General features: G+C 50.1%; 1 protein-coding gene and 1 pseudogene across 1 annotated transcript; one reads left to right on the forward strand and one right to left on the reverse strand.

Annotated features, from left to right (window-relative positions):
- Positions 1-444: 444 nt before the first annotated feature.
- Positions 445-1,506, reverse strand: LOC125757472 (uncharacterized; annotated as a pseudogene).
- A 9,880-nt stretch (positions 1,507-11,386) lies between these two features.
- Positions 11,387-12,065, forward strand: LOC125757473 (uncharacterized). The gene is made up of 2 exons (XM_049413075.1): positions 11,387-11,905; positions 11,968-12,065. The coding sequence occupies exons 1-2, from the start codon at positions 11,677-11,679 to the stop codon at positions 12,063-12,065; spliced, it is 327 nt and encodes a 108-aa protein (XP_049269032.1). The 5' UTR covers positions 11,387-11,676.
- The last annotated feature ends 310 nt before the right edge of the window (positions 12,066-12,375 follow it).

The following is a 12,375-nucleotide window of genomic DNA, read 5'->3' on the forward strand; positions in this document are numbered from 1 at the left end:
AGTCGAGTGTGAGCCCCTCGTCTCCAAGAAAATCTCGACCGAGAAGCATTGACACTGATAGACCAGGCAAACAAACAAATCGCTGGCGCTTCGTTTTTCCATTAAAGCTTATCCGTAAGCGAACACAACCATCAGCGTTTGATACGTGGCTTGATGCCATTCGCAACTGAACATTTGAGTTACGAAACTTCTTTTTAGCTTTACACTTCTCAAGCAACACGTCACCGATTAGCGAGATTCCTGAACCGGTATCAAGAAGAGCAGGTACGGTAATGCCCAGCGCTTTAACTTTCATCGTCGGTTCTGGAGACTGCGCCTGCGTTACGCGGCAAACAGAGGGAATGATGACTGACTCACCAGCTAGATGTTCGTCCATTACACGCTCCGGACAGCTTTGCACGCTCCTGGCATTTACGGCCGTGGGCTGCGACACACCGCCAGTGGTTAGTGTCGCCGGCCGAAGCAGTTTCCCGAACCTGCATTCGCGCTACGGCGCGCAAAGCATTGCCGCCTCACATGACCAGTTTGACCGCACTGGTAGCATACGACATGCGTATGTCTGCGTTGGCCAGTTAACCTATCACTGAAATCACGCCTTTCGTCGGAGTGACTCCCGGAGTACCCATAACAGGAGCGCCTGTCGCAGTCGGCTCGCGCAGGACTTGTGAACCCGGCGTATCGGGACTGGGGGTCCGACCGACTATGCTCTTGTATGGCTCGAGTAAGGAGCGAGCGCTCTGCACTATGACGCTGCTCCGCGGACACTTGCTCCCAGGGACAGCTTACCCCTGACACGGTATTCAAAGGGGCCCCGCGCCGCCCTTGCTCATGTGCGAAGGGGTCCAGGGCGCGGGAGGAGATAGCCGTGAATGCGCCTGGGCTCGTCAGGTCGCATGAGGGACTGGCTACGGGGGCGCGCCAAGCCAGTGACGGCTCAAGAGCAGATTGCGGCGCTGGCGGTGGCACGTAAGTGCTCTCAGCTAACAGGGCGTCTTGTACACCGCGGGCCTCCCGTGCGAGGTGCTCAAGGGTTTCGAATGTGCGCCCATAAAGAAATGGCCTGAATCTGGGATGACTCTGTCGAATGACCCGAGCTACTTGGTCCCTTTCCGAGGCAGTCGGTGCTGCTCGGCGATGCAGTTCCTGCATCGTCCGGACGTACTCGAGCAAACTTTCGTCCGGATGCTGGGTTCTTAGTTCGAGCTCACGCTGGACTCGCAGCTCGTACCCAGGGGGCAGAAATTCCTCTCGGAAGCGCTGTTCAAATTCTGCCCAAGTGGTGAAAGGCGTTTGTAGCCTCCACCACCGTCCTGCGGCATCCCGTAAAGCCAACGGCAGGATTCGAGCCATAACGTGCGCTTCCGAGGCACCGGTCGCTCTGACATACCTGTCCATTTCCTCTAGGAAGTCAGCCACTGATTTCGGGTCGTCCTAACCCGTGTACGTGGGTAGCGTGGCCGGAGGTAGGAACTGTGGTTCGCCGGCCCGAGTGCCCATGCGGTTCATGACCGTTTTGCTCAACTCAGCGACACGCTGAAATGTGTTCAGCTGCTGTGCCAGCAGCTGGTCAGCCTGCTCGTGTGTAGAATCCCGCTCGCCGCCGGTAGGCAAGATCGTCCCGGACTGGAGATGCATTCCGTCTGCCTGCGCGATGAAGAGAAAAAAGAAAACCCGCGCCACAAAAGAACACACACGAGAATGCGCTACACCGAGACTCAACGAACAAGACGAGGGACTGGACCTACGTCCACCGTGCTATTCCTGCGGGCGGGAGCAAAAACCACGTTTTGCGCCAACTGTGGGTTCTGGGCTTGCTGCGTCCCGTCCGCAGTTAAAGCAAGGGAGACGGAGGCTTCAACTCGTAACAAACAACAACAATTTATTTAACTCTACGATGCATACGGCGGGGTCGGTCCAGGCACACGAGACGACGAGGCGACGACCATGATCGGCGGTAGCAGCAATCGGCCAGCGCGGGTGGCAGCATCCGTCCTTCCTGGCATCCCAGGCACGTCTCTCCTGGGCGGCGCGCAGGCTGCCCCTTTTAAGCCGCGCAGCTGGGCCACGCACACCGCCTCTGCGCAGCACGTGGCGCTATCTCGCGATAGCCGGTGGGCGTGGTTCCCACAATCTCCACCTGTTCCATCTCAAATTGTTTCTCCAAGCTTTCCATTCTTTTTTTTTTCTTCGAATCGAAAGTCTTTGCGCCAGCGACGCGTTATGAACGAACGATAAGGTGCACGGAGCCGCTGGGCCGAGAGGACAGCACCAACAGCAGCCGCGTCGGCTCCTACATTCCAGAGAGGTGGCTTTCCTGCTTGACGTGGATGCCATGGCGTGCAAGATGGCGGACCTATGCGCAACTCTGCTACCTAAAGGTAGCATATACAGTTACTCTAGCATGGATGGATGGATGCTATGAGCGTCCCCTTTACAACGGGGCGGTGACATGTCTGTCACCAGGCTCGAAGAAAAAAAAAAAAGAAAAAAAAACCTTCCTTGTTTCATGTTGGCCTAATACCTTATCTACATTGATTAAATCTATGTTGTTATACCAAAAAAAAAATACAAATTCACGGTCCATCTCTCTGCCTCTTAAGGCAGAATGACCTTATTTTTCCCCCCGTTATTTATTTTTGTACTTTATCTCTACTTTTCTGCAACCAATACTCTAACTGTCTCTTACATATTTCTATCGCGGACGTGTTCAGCTTTCCATTGTTGTCCCTAAAACCCAAGGCTTCATGTAGACTCGTGCCCACACGTATACCTGGGTGAATATCGCCACATTCAATCAGTACATGTTCCATCGTTTCCTTAGTTCCCCCGCAGCATGTACATTGTTCTTCCTTACTGAATCTCGCTTTATAACTACGCGTTCTAAGGCAGCCCGACCTTGCTTCAAACAGTAAAGCGCTTCCCTTTGAATTATCATAAAACCTTTCCCTCCTTATTTCGTTTTTTCCCTTTCGGTAGTTACTCAGAGCCGGCTTCTTTTCCATCGCTGTCATCCAATAAGTCCTCTCCGCCTCTCTGACCTTCCGCTTAATGCTCCTTGTTGCCATATCGCCCGCACTGCTAGCCGTATATTTACTGGTGAGCCTCCTAGTTCTTTTTCTCCACTGCGTGTAAACGCTTTTTCTACACAAATACCTGAAAACCTTCTCTGCACATCTACTCTTCTTCATTTTCCTCAGCCTCTCTTCGAATCTCATTTTGCTCTGAGCTTCCCTCACTTCAAAGCCTGTCCATCCCATATCACCCTTTACAGCCTCATTTGCCGTCTTCCCGTGAGCGCCCAACACGAGGCGGCCCACCGTCCTTTAATTTACATCCATTCCTGATTGTACCTCTGACTTCATGCACACCACTGAGTTACCAAATGTAAGCGCCGGGACCATCACACCCTTCCACAGCCCTCGAAGCGGACAAAGGACATCCCTGTCTCAGCCCCTTGCTAATTTCAACGCTGTCCTTGCTACTTATTCCTTCCCATTCTATACAAACTATATTTTCTCTGTATATTTCCCTGAAAAGCTGCATACAGTCGTCCCCTATGCCCACTTCTTTCAATATATCCCACAAAATTTCCTGATTAACGTTGTCATACGCCCCGGTGATATCTAGATAAGCTACGTATAAGGGACTGTTTTCTATTTTCGATATTTCTATACACTGGGTAAGAACAAACAGATTATCGTCTAACCGCCTGTCGATTCGATATCCATTCTGAAGTTCTCCCAAAATATCGTTTTGTTCTACCCACGCTTCTACTTTTAATTTTACTGCCTGCATCGCCAACCTGTATAGCACCGATGTAATGGTTAGCGGTCTATACGAGCGAATGTTATCCTTTTCTCCCCTGCCTTTATAGATTAAGTTCATTGTACTTTTTCGCCAAATGTCTGGTATTTCCCTCTCCCGTAAGCACTTTTCTACGGCTTTCAGCAGTGCGTATTTAGTGTTATGTCTGAGTTCGTTAATGAGGCTGACGGGAACCCCATCTAAGCCAGGAGTAGTGCGCTTAGGAATTTTTCCTTCGGCCTTCTTCCAATTGAAATTCTCGAGTACTACATCTTCGTCAGTTGCACTCCTTTGCGTACTTTTACTCACCGGGGGAATCCCCTGGGTGACCTTTTTAAACGAATCGGCTGTTATCTTTCGGATGTAACCTAGCGCTTCATATCCTTCCAATTGATTTCCTCCTTCATCTACCAAACGTTGTTGCATTGTGACAGACTTCCTACCTAGCGCTTTTAGGTGGCTCCAAAATATACTAGGCGCGGCCTTCTTCTTTTCGCTAATCTCTGTCATCCAGCGTTCACTTTCATCTTTAATTTTTGCCTCGACTAATTTCTGTACAATGGATTTTTGCTCTAAATGTATTTCCCATATTTGGTTGACTTCGTCCTGTGGCCGCTTCTCCTTTTTTGCCTGTCTGTGCTCCCTAATCCCGTACTATTAGCGCCCCCACCAAAAAAAGCGGCAGCAACTGTCAACTTTTTTTTCACAGCTGCGCCCATACAAGTACCCGCGACGTGACAAGCCCCACTACGTGAGTGCGTTCCATGAAGCGGCCGTGCTGAGCGCGTTAAGTTAGGGCGCTCAGCACGGCCGCTGAAACACGCTCGAACGCGCTCGCGTGCGACGCCTTCGGAGCTTAGCTTAACGGCGATTTCCGCCGACTGCTTTCGGGGGCACGAAAGCGTTACATGGCGAATGTTACGTTGCTTCCGCGGTAGGAACGAGCGGGGAAGGAGAACGCACTTCATCGAAGGAGAGTACGGTCCCTAGAATATACTGGCTAGTCTGCCGTCTCCACGCCGTCCCCATGCAAGGCCGCGTCCGCACCGCGGATGCCTGTGCAGGGGGCGCTGCTATCCATCGGAGCGCCTGCACGTGCATGTCGCGCAGGAGGAATCGGTGGAGTATCGCGCCTTGCCTTTTATTTGGCGCTCCCGCACTAAACTACATGTTTTCATTCTGTTCGTCTGGGCAGAGAATGGAACGTCTTGAACCGACCAAACATTGCATTCAGCGTCGTCTCTTGTCTGGACACTGCCGTGATCACACTAAGATCAGTGGTGGATCCAGACACTCATTTAAGAGCGCGCGGTTGCTCGAAGCAAAACCAAAGGGCGAAAAAATCACTTTTTTTGTGTTAAGGAGTTACTGTTATCACAAGACTGCCATCATAATATATGTATACTGTTAAATTGTTCTTACGAAGGTACCAAACATTTCTAAGATCAGTTTTTAATAAGCAAACAATTCTGAGAGTAAAAACATTTACTTCAGATATATTTAGTGTGCCATGTCTCGTAATCATAAAGGTTGGTTCTCGATGTGTTACGCAGACAATAAACGCAATGCAGTTCTCAGAATGGGTGAGTATATTAATTACAGACATCGTAATATATTAGAGATTTTTTTTCAACAATAAGCGAAGTTCATACGATTTCGCTCAAATTATTATTAGATATGTATTTACTGTCCGACAATATATATATATATATATATATATATATATATATATATATATATATATATATATATATATATATATATATATATATATATATATATATTGTTGTGAAAAAGAGCGACGCTCGGGCACGCGCGCATGCTTCGAATAAGATTTTAAGCTTCAACTACATATTCTTGGCCCATCCCCCAGAGTTGGTACGTGCCATAGAACAGAAGGCAAAACAAACAAACAAACAAGAATAGAACAGCCGGCCCAGCGAACGGGCGTAGTCTCTGTTTCTCTCGTTACAATGGTGCAGTCGTCGGAAACGAAGCCTTAAGGCAGAAGACGCCTGTGTTCGTCCGTCTTCTCCCGTCAAGGAACGCCGTCCGTGCTTCCTAGGACATGGAAACCGCATACCTGCCGCCGCAGGAAGAACAATTCAGGGACGGCGTCCAAGCCTCCCCGGCACCCACTAACCTGCCGGCGCTACAAGCACCGCCAGGGGAAGGCGTCCAGGCCTCCTCGGCGACTCGACGGTATTATACCGGCGCTCCCATTCATAGCGTCGACCACGTTTCCTTGATTCACGACATCGCCGCGCTGATTGCTGCGACGACCACATATTCCGTGGCCGCCGCCACTGGTTCTCCGGGCGATTCACCCAACGATGCAGCGGAGATCATCCGCACCGCTGCGAGCCTGTCGCAGCGACTTGCCTGCATGACATCACCTCATTCCGGGTTCTCGACCACCACCGTGAGGGCCGCGACCCCCGTAATCTCCGCGGACACCACCCCTGGCTCTTCAAGCTCCTCGCTTGACCACCTCACGGACGTCATGCGGGCGACATATCCCTGTTAGCTAAGGAGCTAGACCATTTTGCCGCGAGAACTTCCGGGTCCTCGCAAGGCTCGTCGGCTCGACGGTGCAGCTCGGGCCCCTCCCAGTAAACCATGAATGTCCATTAGATATCCATAGAATGCTAGTCTCGGGTTATTCGGTACATCCTCTGGATATCTACATTTCTCCACATGACATTTCACGGATGTACTATAGATCATCTAAAATGCACCCGGATCACGCTGTCAGTACGTTGTATGGATATCAAGGCTGGATGTTCTGTACATTTAAAAGATGTTTTTCGAATAGGAAGAACACAAAAGGGCAACAAATACGCACACATAAAAGACGCAAACACAAGCGCTGACAGCGCTTGTGCTTGAGTCTTATGTGTGCGTATTTGTTGCCCCTTTGTGCGCTGCCTAGCTATTCGAAAATCATGGCTCACCAACTGGCCCATCAGTACATATTAAAAGATGTCATTCCTTAAACTCACGTCCACATGATGTCTAGCGGCTTGTGAGGTGCACTAATTATGGCTCTCAAAAATGAACGCTCGAGAGACTGTAGGCCACAATACTTTTCGCTCACTTGAGTGCTCTCTATATGTACTGTTGTAACCTGAAAGTAACTGTTGCGAATCACTATTTTGTAAATTTTAGTATTTATAATTTTGGAAGTAGGTGTAGGTGTCTCGGCATAAAAGAACAATTGTATTGGACAGCCTTCTATGCAGAGCACGCTGCATACCTCACATTGTTCCGTTTAAGTATATAGCACATAACACATCTGATAACACATCAAATGTGCAATACTCTTCTCAGGCTATTGCAATGTTTTGTTACACACAATGAGTACAATGCGTTGCCCTGAAAGATTACTGCACATACAATCGTAAGAGTGTTTCAATACTGGCGAAATGACAATAGAATGAAGTGAGTCAAAAGCAACAAGGCAGTATCACAAAAGTTTATATGAGCAAAGCAATGCTGTAAACCATAAGAGTACTCTCAACGTGTAACAACAAAGGCTAAATGTCTAGAGAACGCAGATACACTCAAAAGAAATGAGTCGGTATGATAAAAGTGAACTGTGCACCAGCTGAAGACTAAAACCGAAACTGTCTGCCAGCAGTCCCAGCATAAGTCCAGAAAAAACAAACTGTCTGCCAGCAGTCCCAACATACGTCCAGACAGGCTCCTGGGCCGAATTAGTGTGGGCTTGTGGGTCACAGGAGGGGCTACTTGATATGCTCAGTCCGATCGCTGCGTGCCTGGATTCAAGTAGAAAGGCAGGTGAAAAAAATAAAGCCGGTACAGTAAAGGACTCGAGAGTTCATGAAACTGCTTGAACTAGAAACTTGTCGCATTGCTCTTTCTATTTTATGCCTTAAAGTGGTTCTCTTGCAAAACACATCAATGGAGCCCCAATACTATGACTTTAAGGGGGCACCCAAAACTATCGTAAATTGAAAAAGTATTAAGATACGCAGAGACTGTCGGTCTTTCCCCCAAAAAATGTGACATGAAGGCGCACTGCTTCAAGAATAGTAGATTAAATTATTTAAAAAAAAACATGGCAGTTAAGTAGTTAACTGGAGGAGGTGAAAGTTAATTTTTATCCAATCTAAGATGTGTCTTTTCTCCAGGATAAAATGAGTCAGGGAAATAACTGCAGTGAAGAGTCAAGTACAAAGCTGAAACTTGCTACAAACGGCCTTCCATCAAGGATGTCAAGTATGGTGTCATCATCATTAAATGGTGACGGAGAACATTTCTTGCAAGCTTGAGAACATTCATACTGGACACGACTAAGCCTTGTGTGTGATGCATTAGTTTCCACTCAGGTGCAAACAATGAAGCGCTGCTTTTATTAAAACGGCTAACATGAAAGGAAAGATATGTTATGCGCTAAAGACGGCTACAGACGTTGTATTATATATATATATATATATATATATATATATATATATATATATATATATTATATATATATATATATATATATACATATATACATATATATATATATATATATTGCAACATGCATACAGCCAGCCCCTTGAACCATGCGCGTGTGCGCCGGACGAAGAGAAGGAAGATCTCTCTCTGCTCACACGTCCTACTGCCGCACGATTCGTGGCCGATCCCCCGTGGTGGGTTGTGCCATTCCTATAGGATCAACCAACCAACCAATCTTGGCTGAACCGGTCAGCGCTGCAACCACTCCTGTAAATATATCGTGTAGATAGTCTACGGACTACAGTCTACCGAGTCGTCATTCACGTAACATATTTGGTGGAGGTGGAACGTTCCCCGTCCTCACCACGAAGCTTCGCAGCGGCCTCACCGTCCAGTCTCCGGCCATGGCTACCACTGACAACAGCCCGTCTCTGTCTCCAGCTGCGGCGCCCACCACAACGTACCTTACGGTGTCCCACCCCCGCGACCCCGGTACATTTTCCGCCCAAGCTGGCCTTGACGTTGACTACTGGCTCAGCATGTACGAGCGTGTTAGCCACACTCACCGATGGGACCCCACTATGATGCTTGCAAACGTAATCTTCTACTTGGGAGGCACCCCGCGTGTCTGGTTCGAGACCCATGAGACCGAGCTCACCAGCTGGGACATTTTCAAGGAGCGACTACGCGACGTCTTTGGGGACCCGTCCGGTCGCCAAATGACAGCACGAAAAGAACTTGCCACCCGTGTCCAGTCATCGACCGAGTCGTACGTCTCGTACATTCAGGACGTACTCGCGCTGTGCCGAAAAGTGGACAAGCAAATGTCCGAGGTTGACAAGGTGGGCCACGTACTCAAAGGCATCGCGGACGACACCTTCAATTTGCTGGTCTACACAAATGTGTCGACCATCGACCTCATCATTAAGGAATGCCGCCGCTTCGAAAGGGCCAAAAGCCGCCGCGTACTGCCTCAATTCGCTCGGCTACCGAACACGGCTGTCACATCAACGTGCTCCGGTCTCGGTGCCACACCACCCTTTTAGGAGAATGTGACGCGCATCGCTCGACGGGAGCTTGAAGCGGCAAGTCCAGCGCCCTTCCACACACCTCCCTTTGACCAAGCCGCTGCCCAAGCACCACCCACGGTCTTTGTTATTCAGGCGGCAAGAAATTGCCAATCTCGGTTTCCCTGTCGCCTGCTCCGTCCCTCGACCCGAATACCGACCGACGCCAACGAGTGCACCCCGCAACGACTCCTATTTTCCTCCAAGATCCCGCAACCCATCGGAATGGAGAACTCCCGACGACAAACCCATCTGCTTCCGCTGCCACCGGGTGGGTCACGTCTCCCGTCACTGCCGCACCACCTGGACGCCGCCTTATTGGGGCCAATTCTCGTCGCCTTCTCGCCCATACGCTGCACCTCACCGGTATTCGCCCAGCCGTACGTACGCTGCCTCTGACGCACCCAACAGCCGTCCTACTGCTCGGTCACCGTCGCCCCAACGCCGTCGTTCCCCATCGCCTCAACCACGCCGCTATTCGTCGCCGCCGAAGTACGTCTCGTCCCGGACGGAAAACTAGGTCGTGCAGCTCCTGGAGGTAGTGCTGCATCATTTTCGTCTGAACCAAATCCTCCGTTGACGCTCCCTACGAACACGAACTTAATTGATCTGCAAGTGGACGGTATTTCTATGACAGCGTTAATTGATACTGGAGCTCAGGTGTCTATCATCAGTGCGCATCTCTGCCGTCGACTTAAGAAAGTACTCACGCCTGCTACAACTAAAGCCGTACGCGTCGCCGATGGCGGTACTGTTGCCGTCAGAGGAATGTGTACCGCTCGAATAAGCATTGCCGGCCGCCACGTTCCCGTCCTCTTTACCGTGCTCACCAGTTGCCCTCACGACCTCATCTTAGAGATGGACTTCCTCTCGAGTCATTCTGCCCTGATTGACTGTTCTGCCGGTACTCTTTGCTTGGAACTTCCTCTTCTGCCAGATACTAGCCCCAAACTCCAGAACAGCCTTTGTACCACATAATTTATTCGCATGCCGCCTAAAGCCCTAACATTCGTCGAATTGGCAACGTCTTCACCGGTGCTTGACGGGGACTACGTCGTCACGCCTATTGCTGATGTCCTTCTGGCGCGCGACATCACTGTACCACACTGCGTTGTCACCATAGCCGCTAACCGGATACATCTCACTGTTGTGAATTTCGGCTTCACGAAGCAAGTGCTACCCCAAGGCATCTCAGTTGCCACGCCCCGATCCTTATCAGATGACCACGTCACCATTTTCGCTGCCGACATGTGCTCAGATGTTCCTTGTCGCCCGCCGGATACCACACGCCTCGACATGAAATTACGTAACATGATCGCCCCGGACCTCGAACCTGAGCAATCAACCGCTCTCAGCCGCCTTTTGACTTCTTACCGCTACATCTTTGACGTCGATAATCGACCACTAGGCCAGACTTATCTCGTAAAGCACCGCATAAACACCGGTGATTCTCTTCCCATTCACCGCCGACCATACCGGGTGTCTGCCGCAGAGCGCACGGTCATTCAACAAGAAGTGAACAAGATGCTAGCCAGAGGCATTATTGAACCCTCATCGAGCCCTTGGGCGTCTCCCGTCGTGCTGGTTAAAAAGAAAGACGACACGTGGCGCTTCTGCGTTGATTACCGTCATCTGAATCGAATTACGAAAAAGGACGTTTACCCTTTGCCCCGAATTGACGACGCTCTTGATTGCCTACACGGCGCGCGCTACTTTTCTTCAATAGACCTACGCTCTGGCTACTGGCAGATTGCTACGGACGAGAAATACCAAGAAAAGACTGCGTTTGTAACTCCCGATGGCCTCTACCACTTCAAGGTTATGCCTTTCGGTTTTGCAACGTCCCAGCCACGTTCGAGCGTATGATGGACTCTGCTACAAGGATTCAAATGGACAACCTGCCTTTGTTACCTCGACGATGCCAAAGCCAAAGACGTCCGGAGTTTTGTGGGACTTTTGGGGGCGATCGGAGATCTCTGTTCGTTCGCGTTCGTTCTGCGGTGCCTACGTCACAAAAAAGAGAGGAGGCGCAGCTCTCCCGCCGAGAACCGCCGAGAGGAAGAGGACAGCCAATCGTGAAGCGGAGAGCTTTCCGGAAGTAGACGCGCATCCTGTGACGTCGGCACGGGGACCGTGAAGCGTTTCTCGCCTTTTAATAAATATAATTACTTTACAGAAAATTATTGTTTTTGCTTCGCAAGCTCAAACACTCTTTCAAACGGCAACAGCTTTGAGTAATGATATTTAATAATGTTAGTTTTTTTTTTGACGTCGTCGCTAGATGGTGTCGCGCACGCGAAAAAAAACAGAGAAAAGTAGCGGCTGACGCAGTTTCAAAATGTCGTCCCATCGCAACGTCTGCGTTGGTTCTCGGGTGTCGGATCGTCAAAAGGAGCTTCTGCTGGCTTTTGTGAAAGAGCACCCACAGATCGCGACGCTGTCGTGCCCGCTGGAGCCGTCGTTCACGAGGGAGGACCGGGACGACATGTGGCAGGAGCTGGTAGCGCTTTTGAACGAAGTCCCTGCGCGTAACACCACAGCCTTGCCAAACTCCGAGAGCAGCAGAGGTGAGTGCGAGCACAATTGTATTGTGGTCGGTCATCCTACACGTCCCGCTTGTGCTTTACAGCGGCACCGGAGGCGGCCAGATTACGGGTTACCGCGGCCGCGTCGTGCTTGACAGGGACCGTGCGGGTCGACAGTACGCGAGGCCCAAAGTTCGGGTGATCTGAATCGGTAAGCACTGGCTTAGAATATCATTGTTACCTGTATGCTGCGAATTAGTGTGCTCATTTGCTTCGAGCCATTACGCGCTGTCAGTTTTACTTTTTCAAACAATATCGAGTGAATCACCCGGCCGCAGCGTTGGCTGAGGTGCTAACACGTTGCGCCGCTCAGAACAGAAAGCAAAACAGCCACATTTGCGGTGATGACGAAAGAACAGCCGCGAACTATATTTCGAAGCTCATTAGAGCACCCTACGTGTTCCAACCCATTTCTCAGACCCTCGAGTCGAGTGACGTGCGTAGCCAGTAGG

Source organism: Rhipicephalus sanguineus, chromosome 2 (assembly GCF_013339695.2).
Source record: "Rhipicephalus sanguineus isolate Rsan-2018 chromosome 2, BIME_Rsan_1.4, whole genome shotgun sequence".
Classification (NCBI taxonomy): Eukaryota; Metazoa; Arthropoda; class Arachnida; order Ixodida; family Ixodidae; genus Rhipicephalus; species Rhipicephalus sanguineus.

Excerpts from the sequence above, each read along its gene's own strand:
- LOC125757473 (XM_049413075.1), top strand. The coding sequence starts at position 11,677 with ATGTCGTCCCATCGCAACGTCTGCGTTGGTTCTCGGGTGTCGGATCGT. Across the intron at positions 11,906-11,967 it reads AAACTCCGAGAGCAGCAGAG|CGGCACCGGAGGCGGCCAGA; the intron begins GTGAGTGCGAGC and ends TGTGCTTTACAG.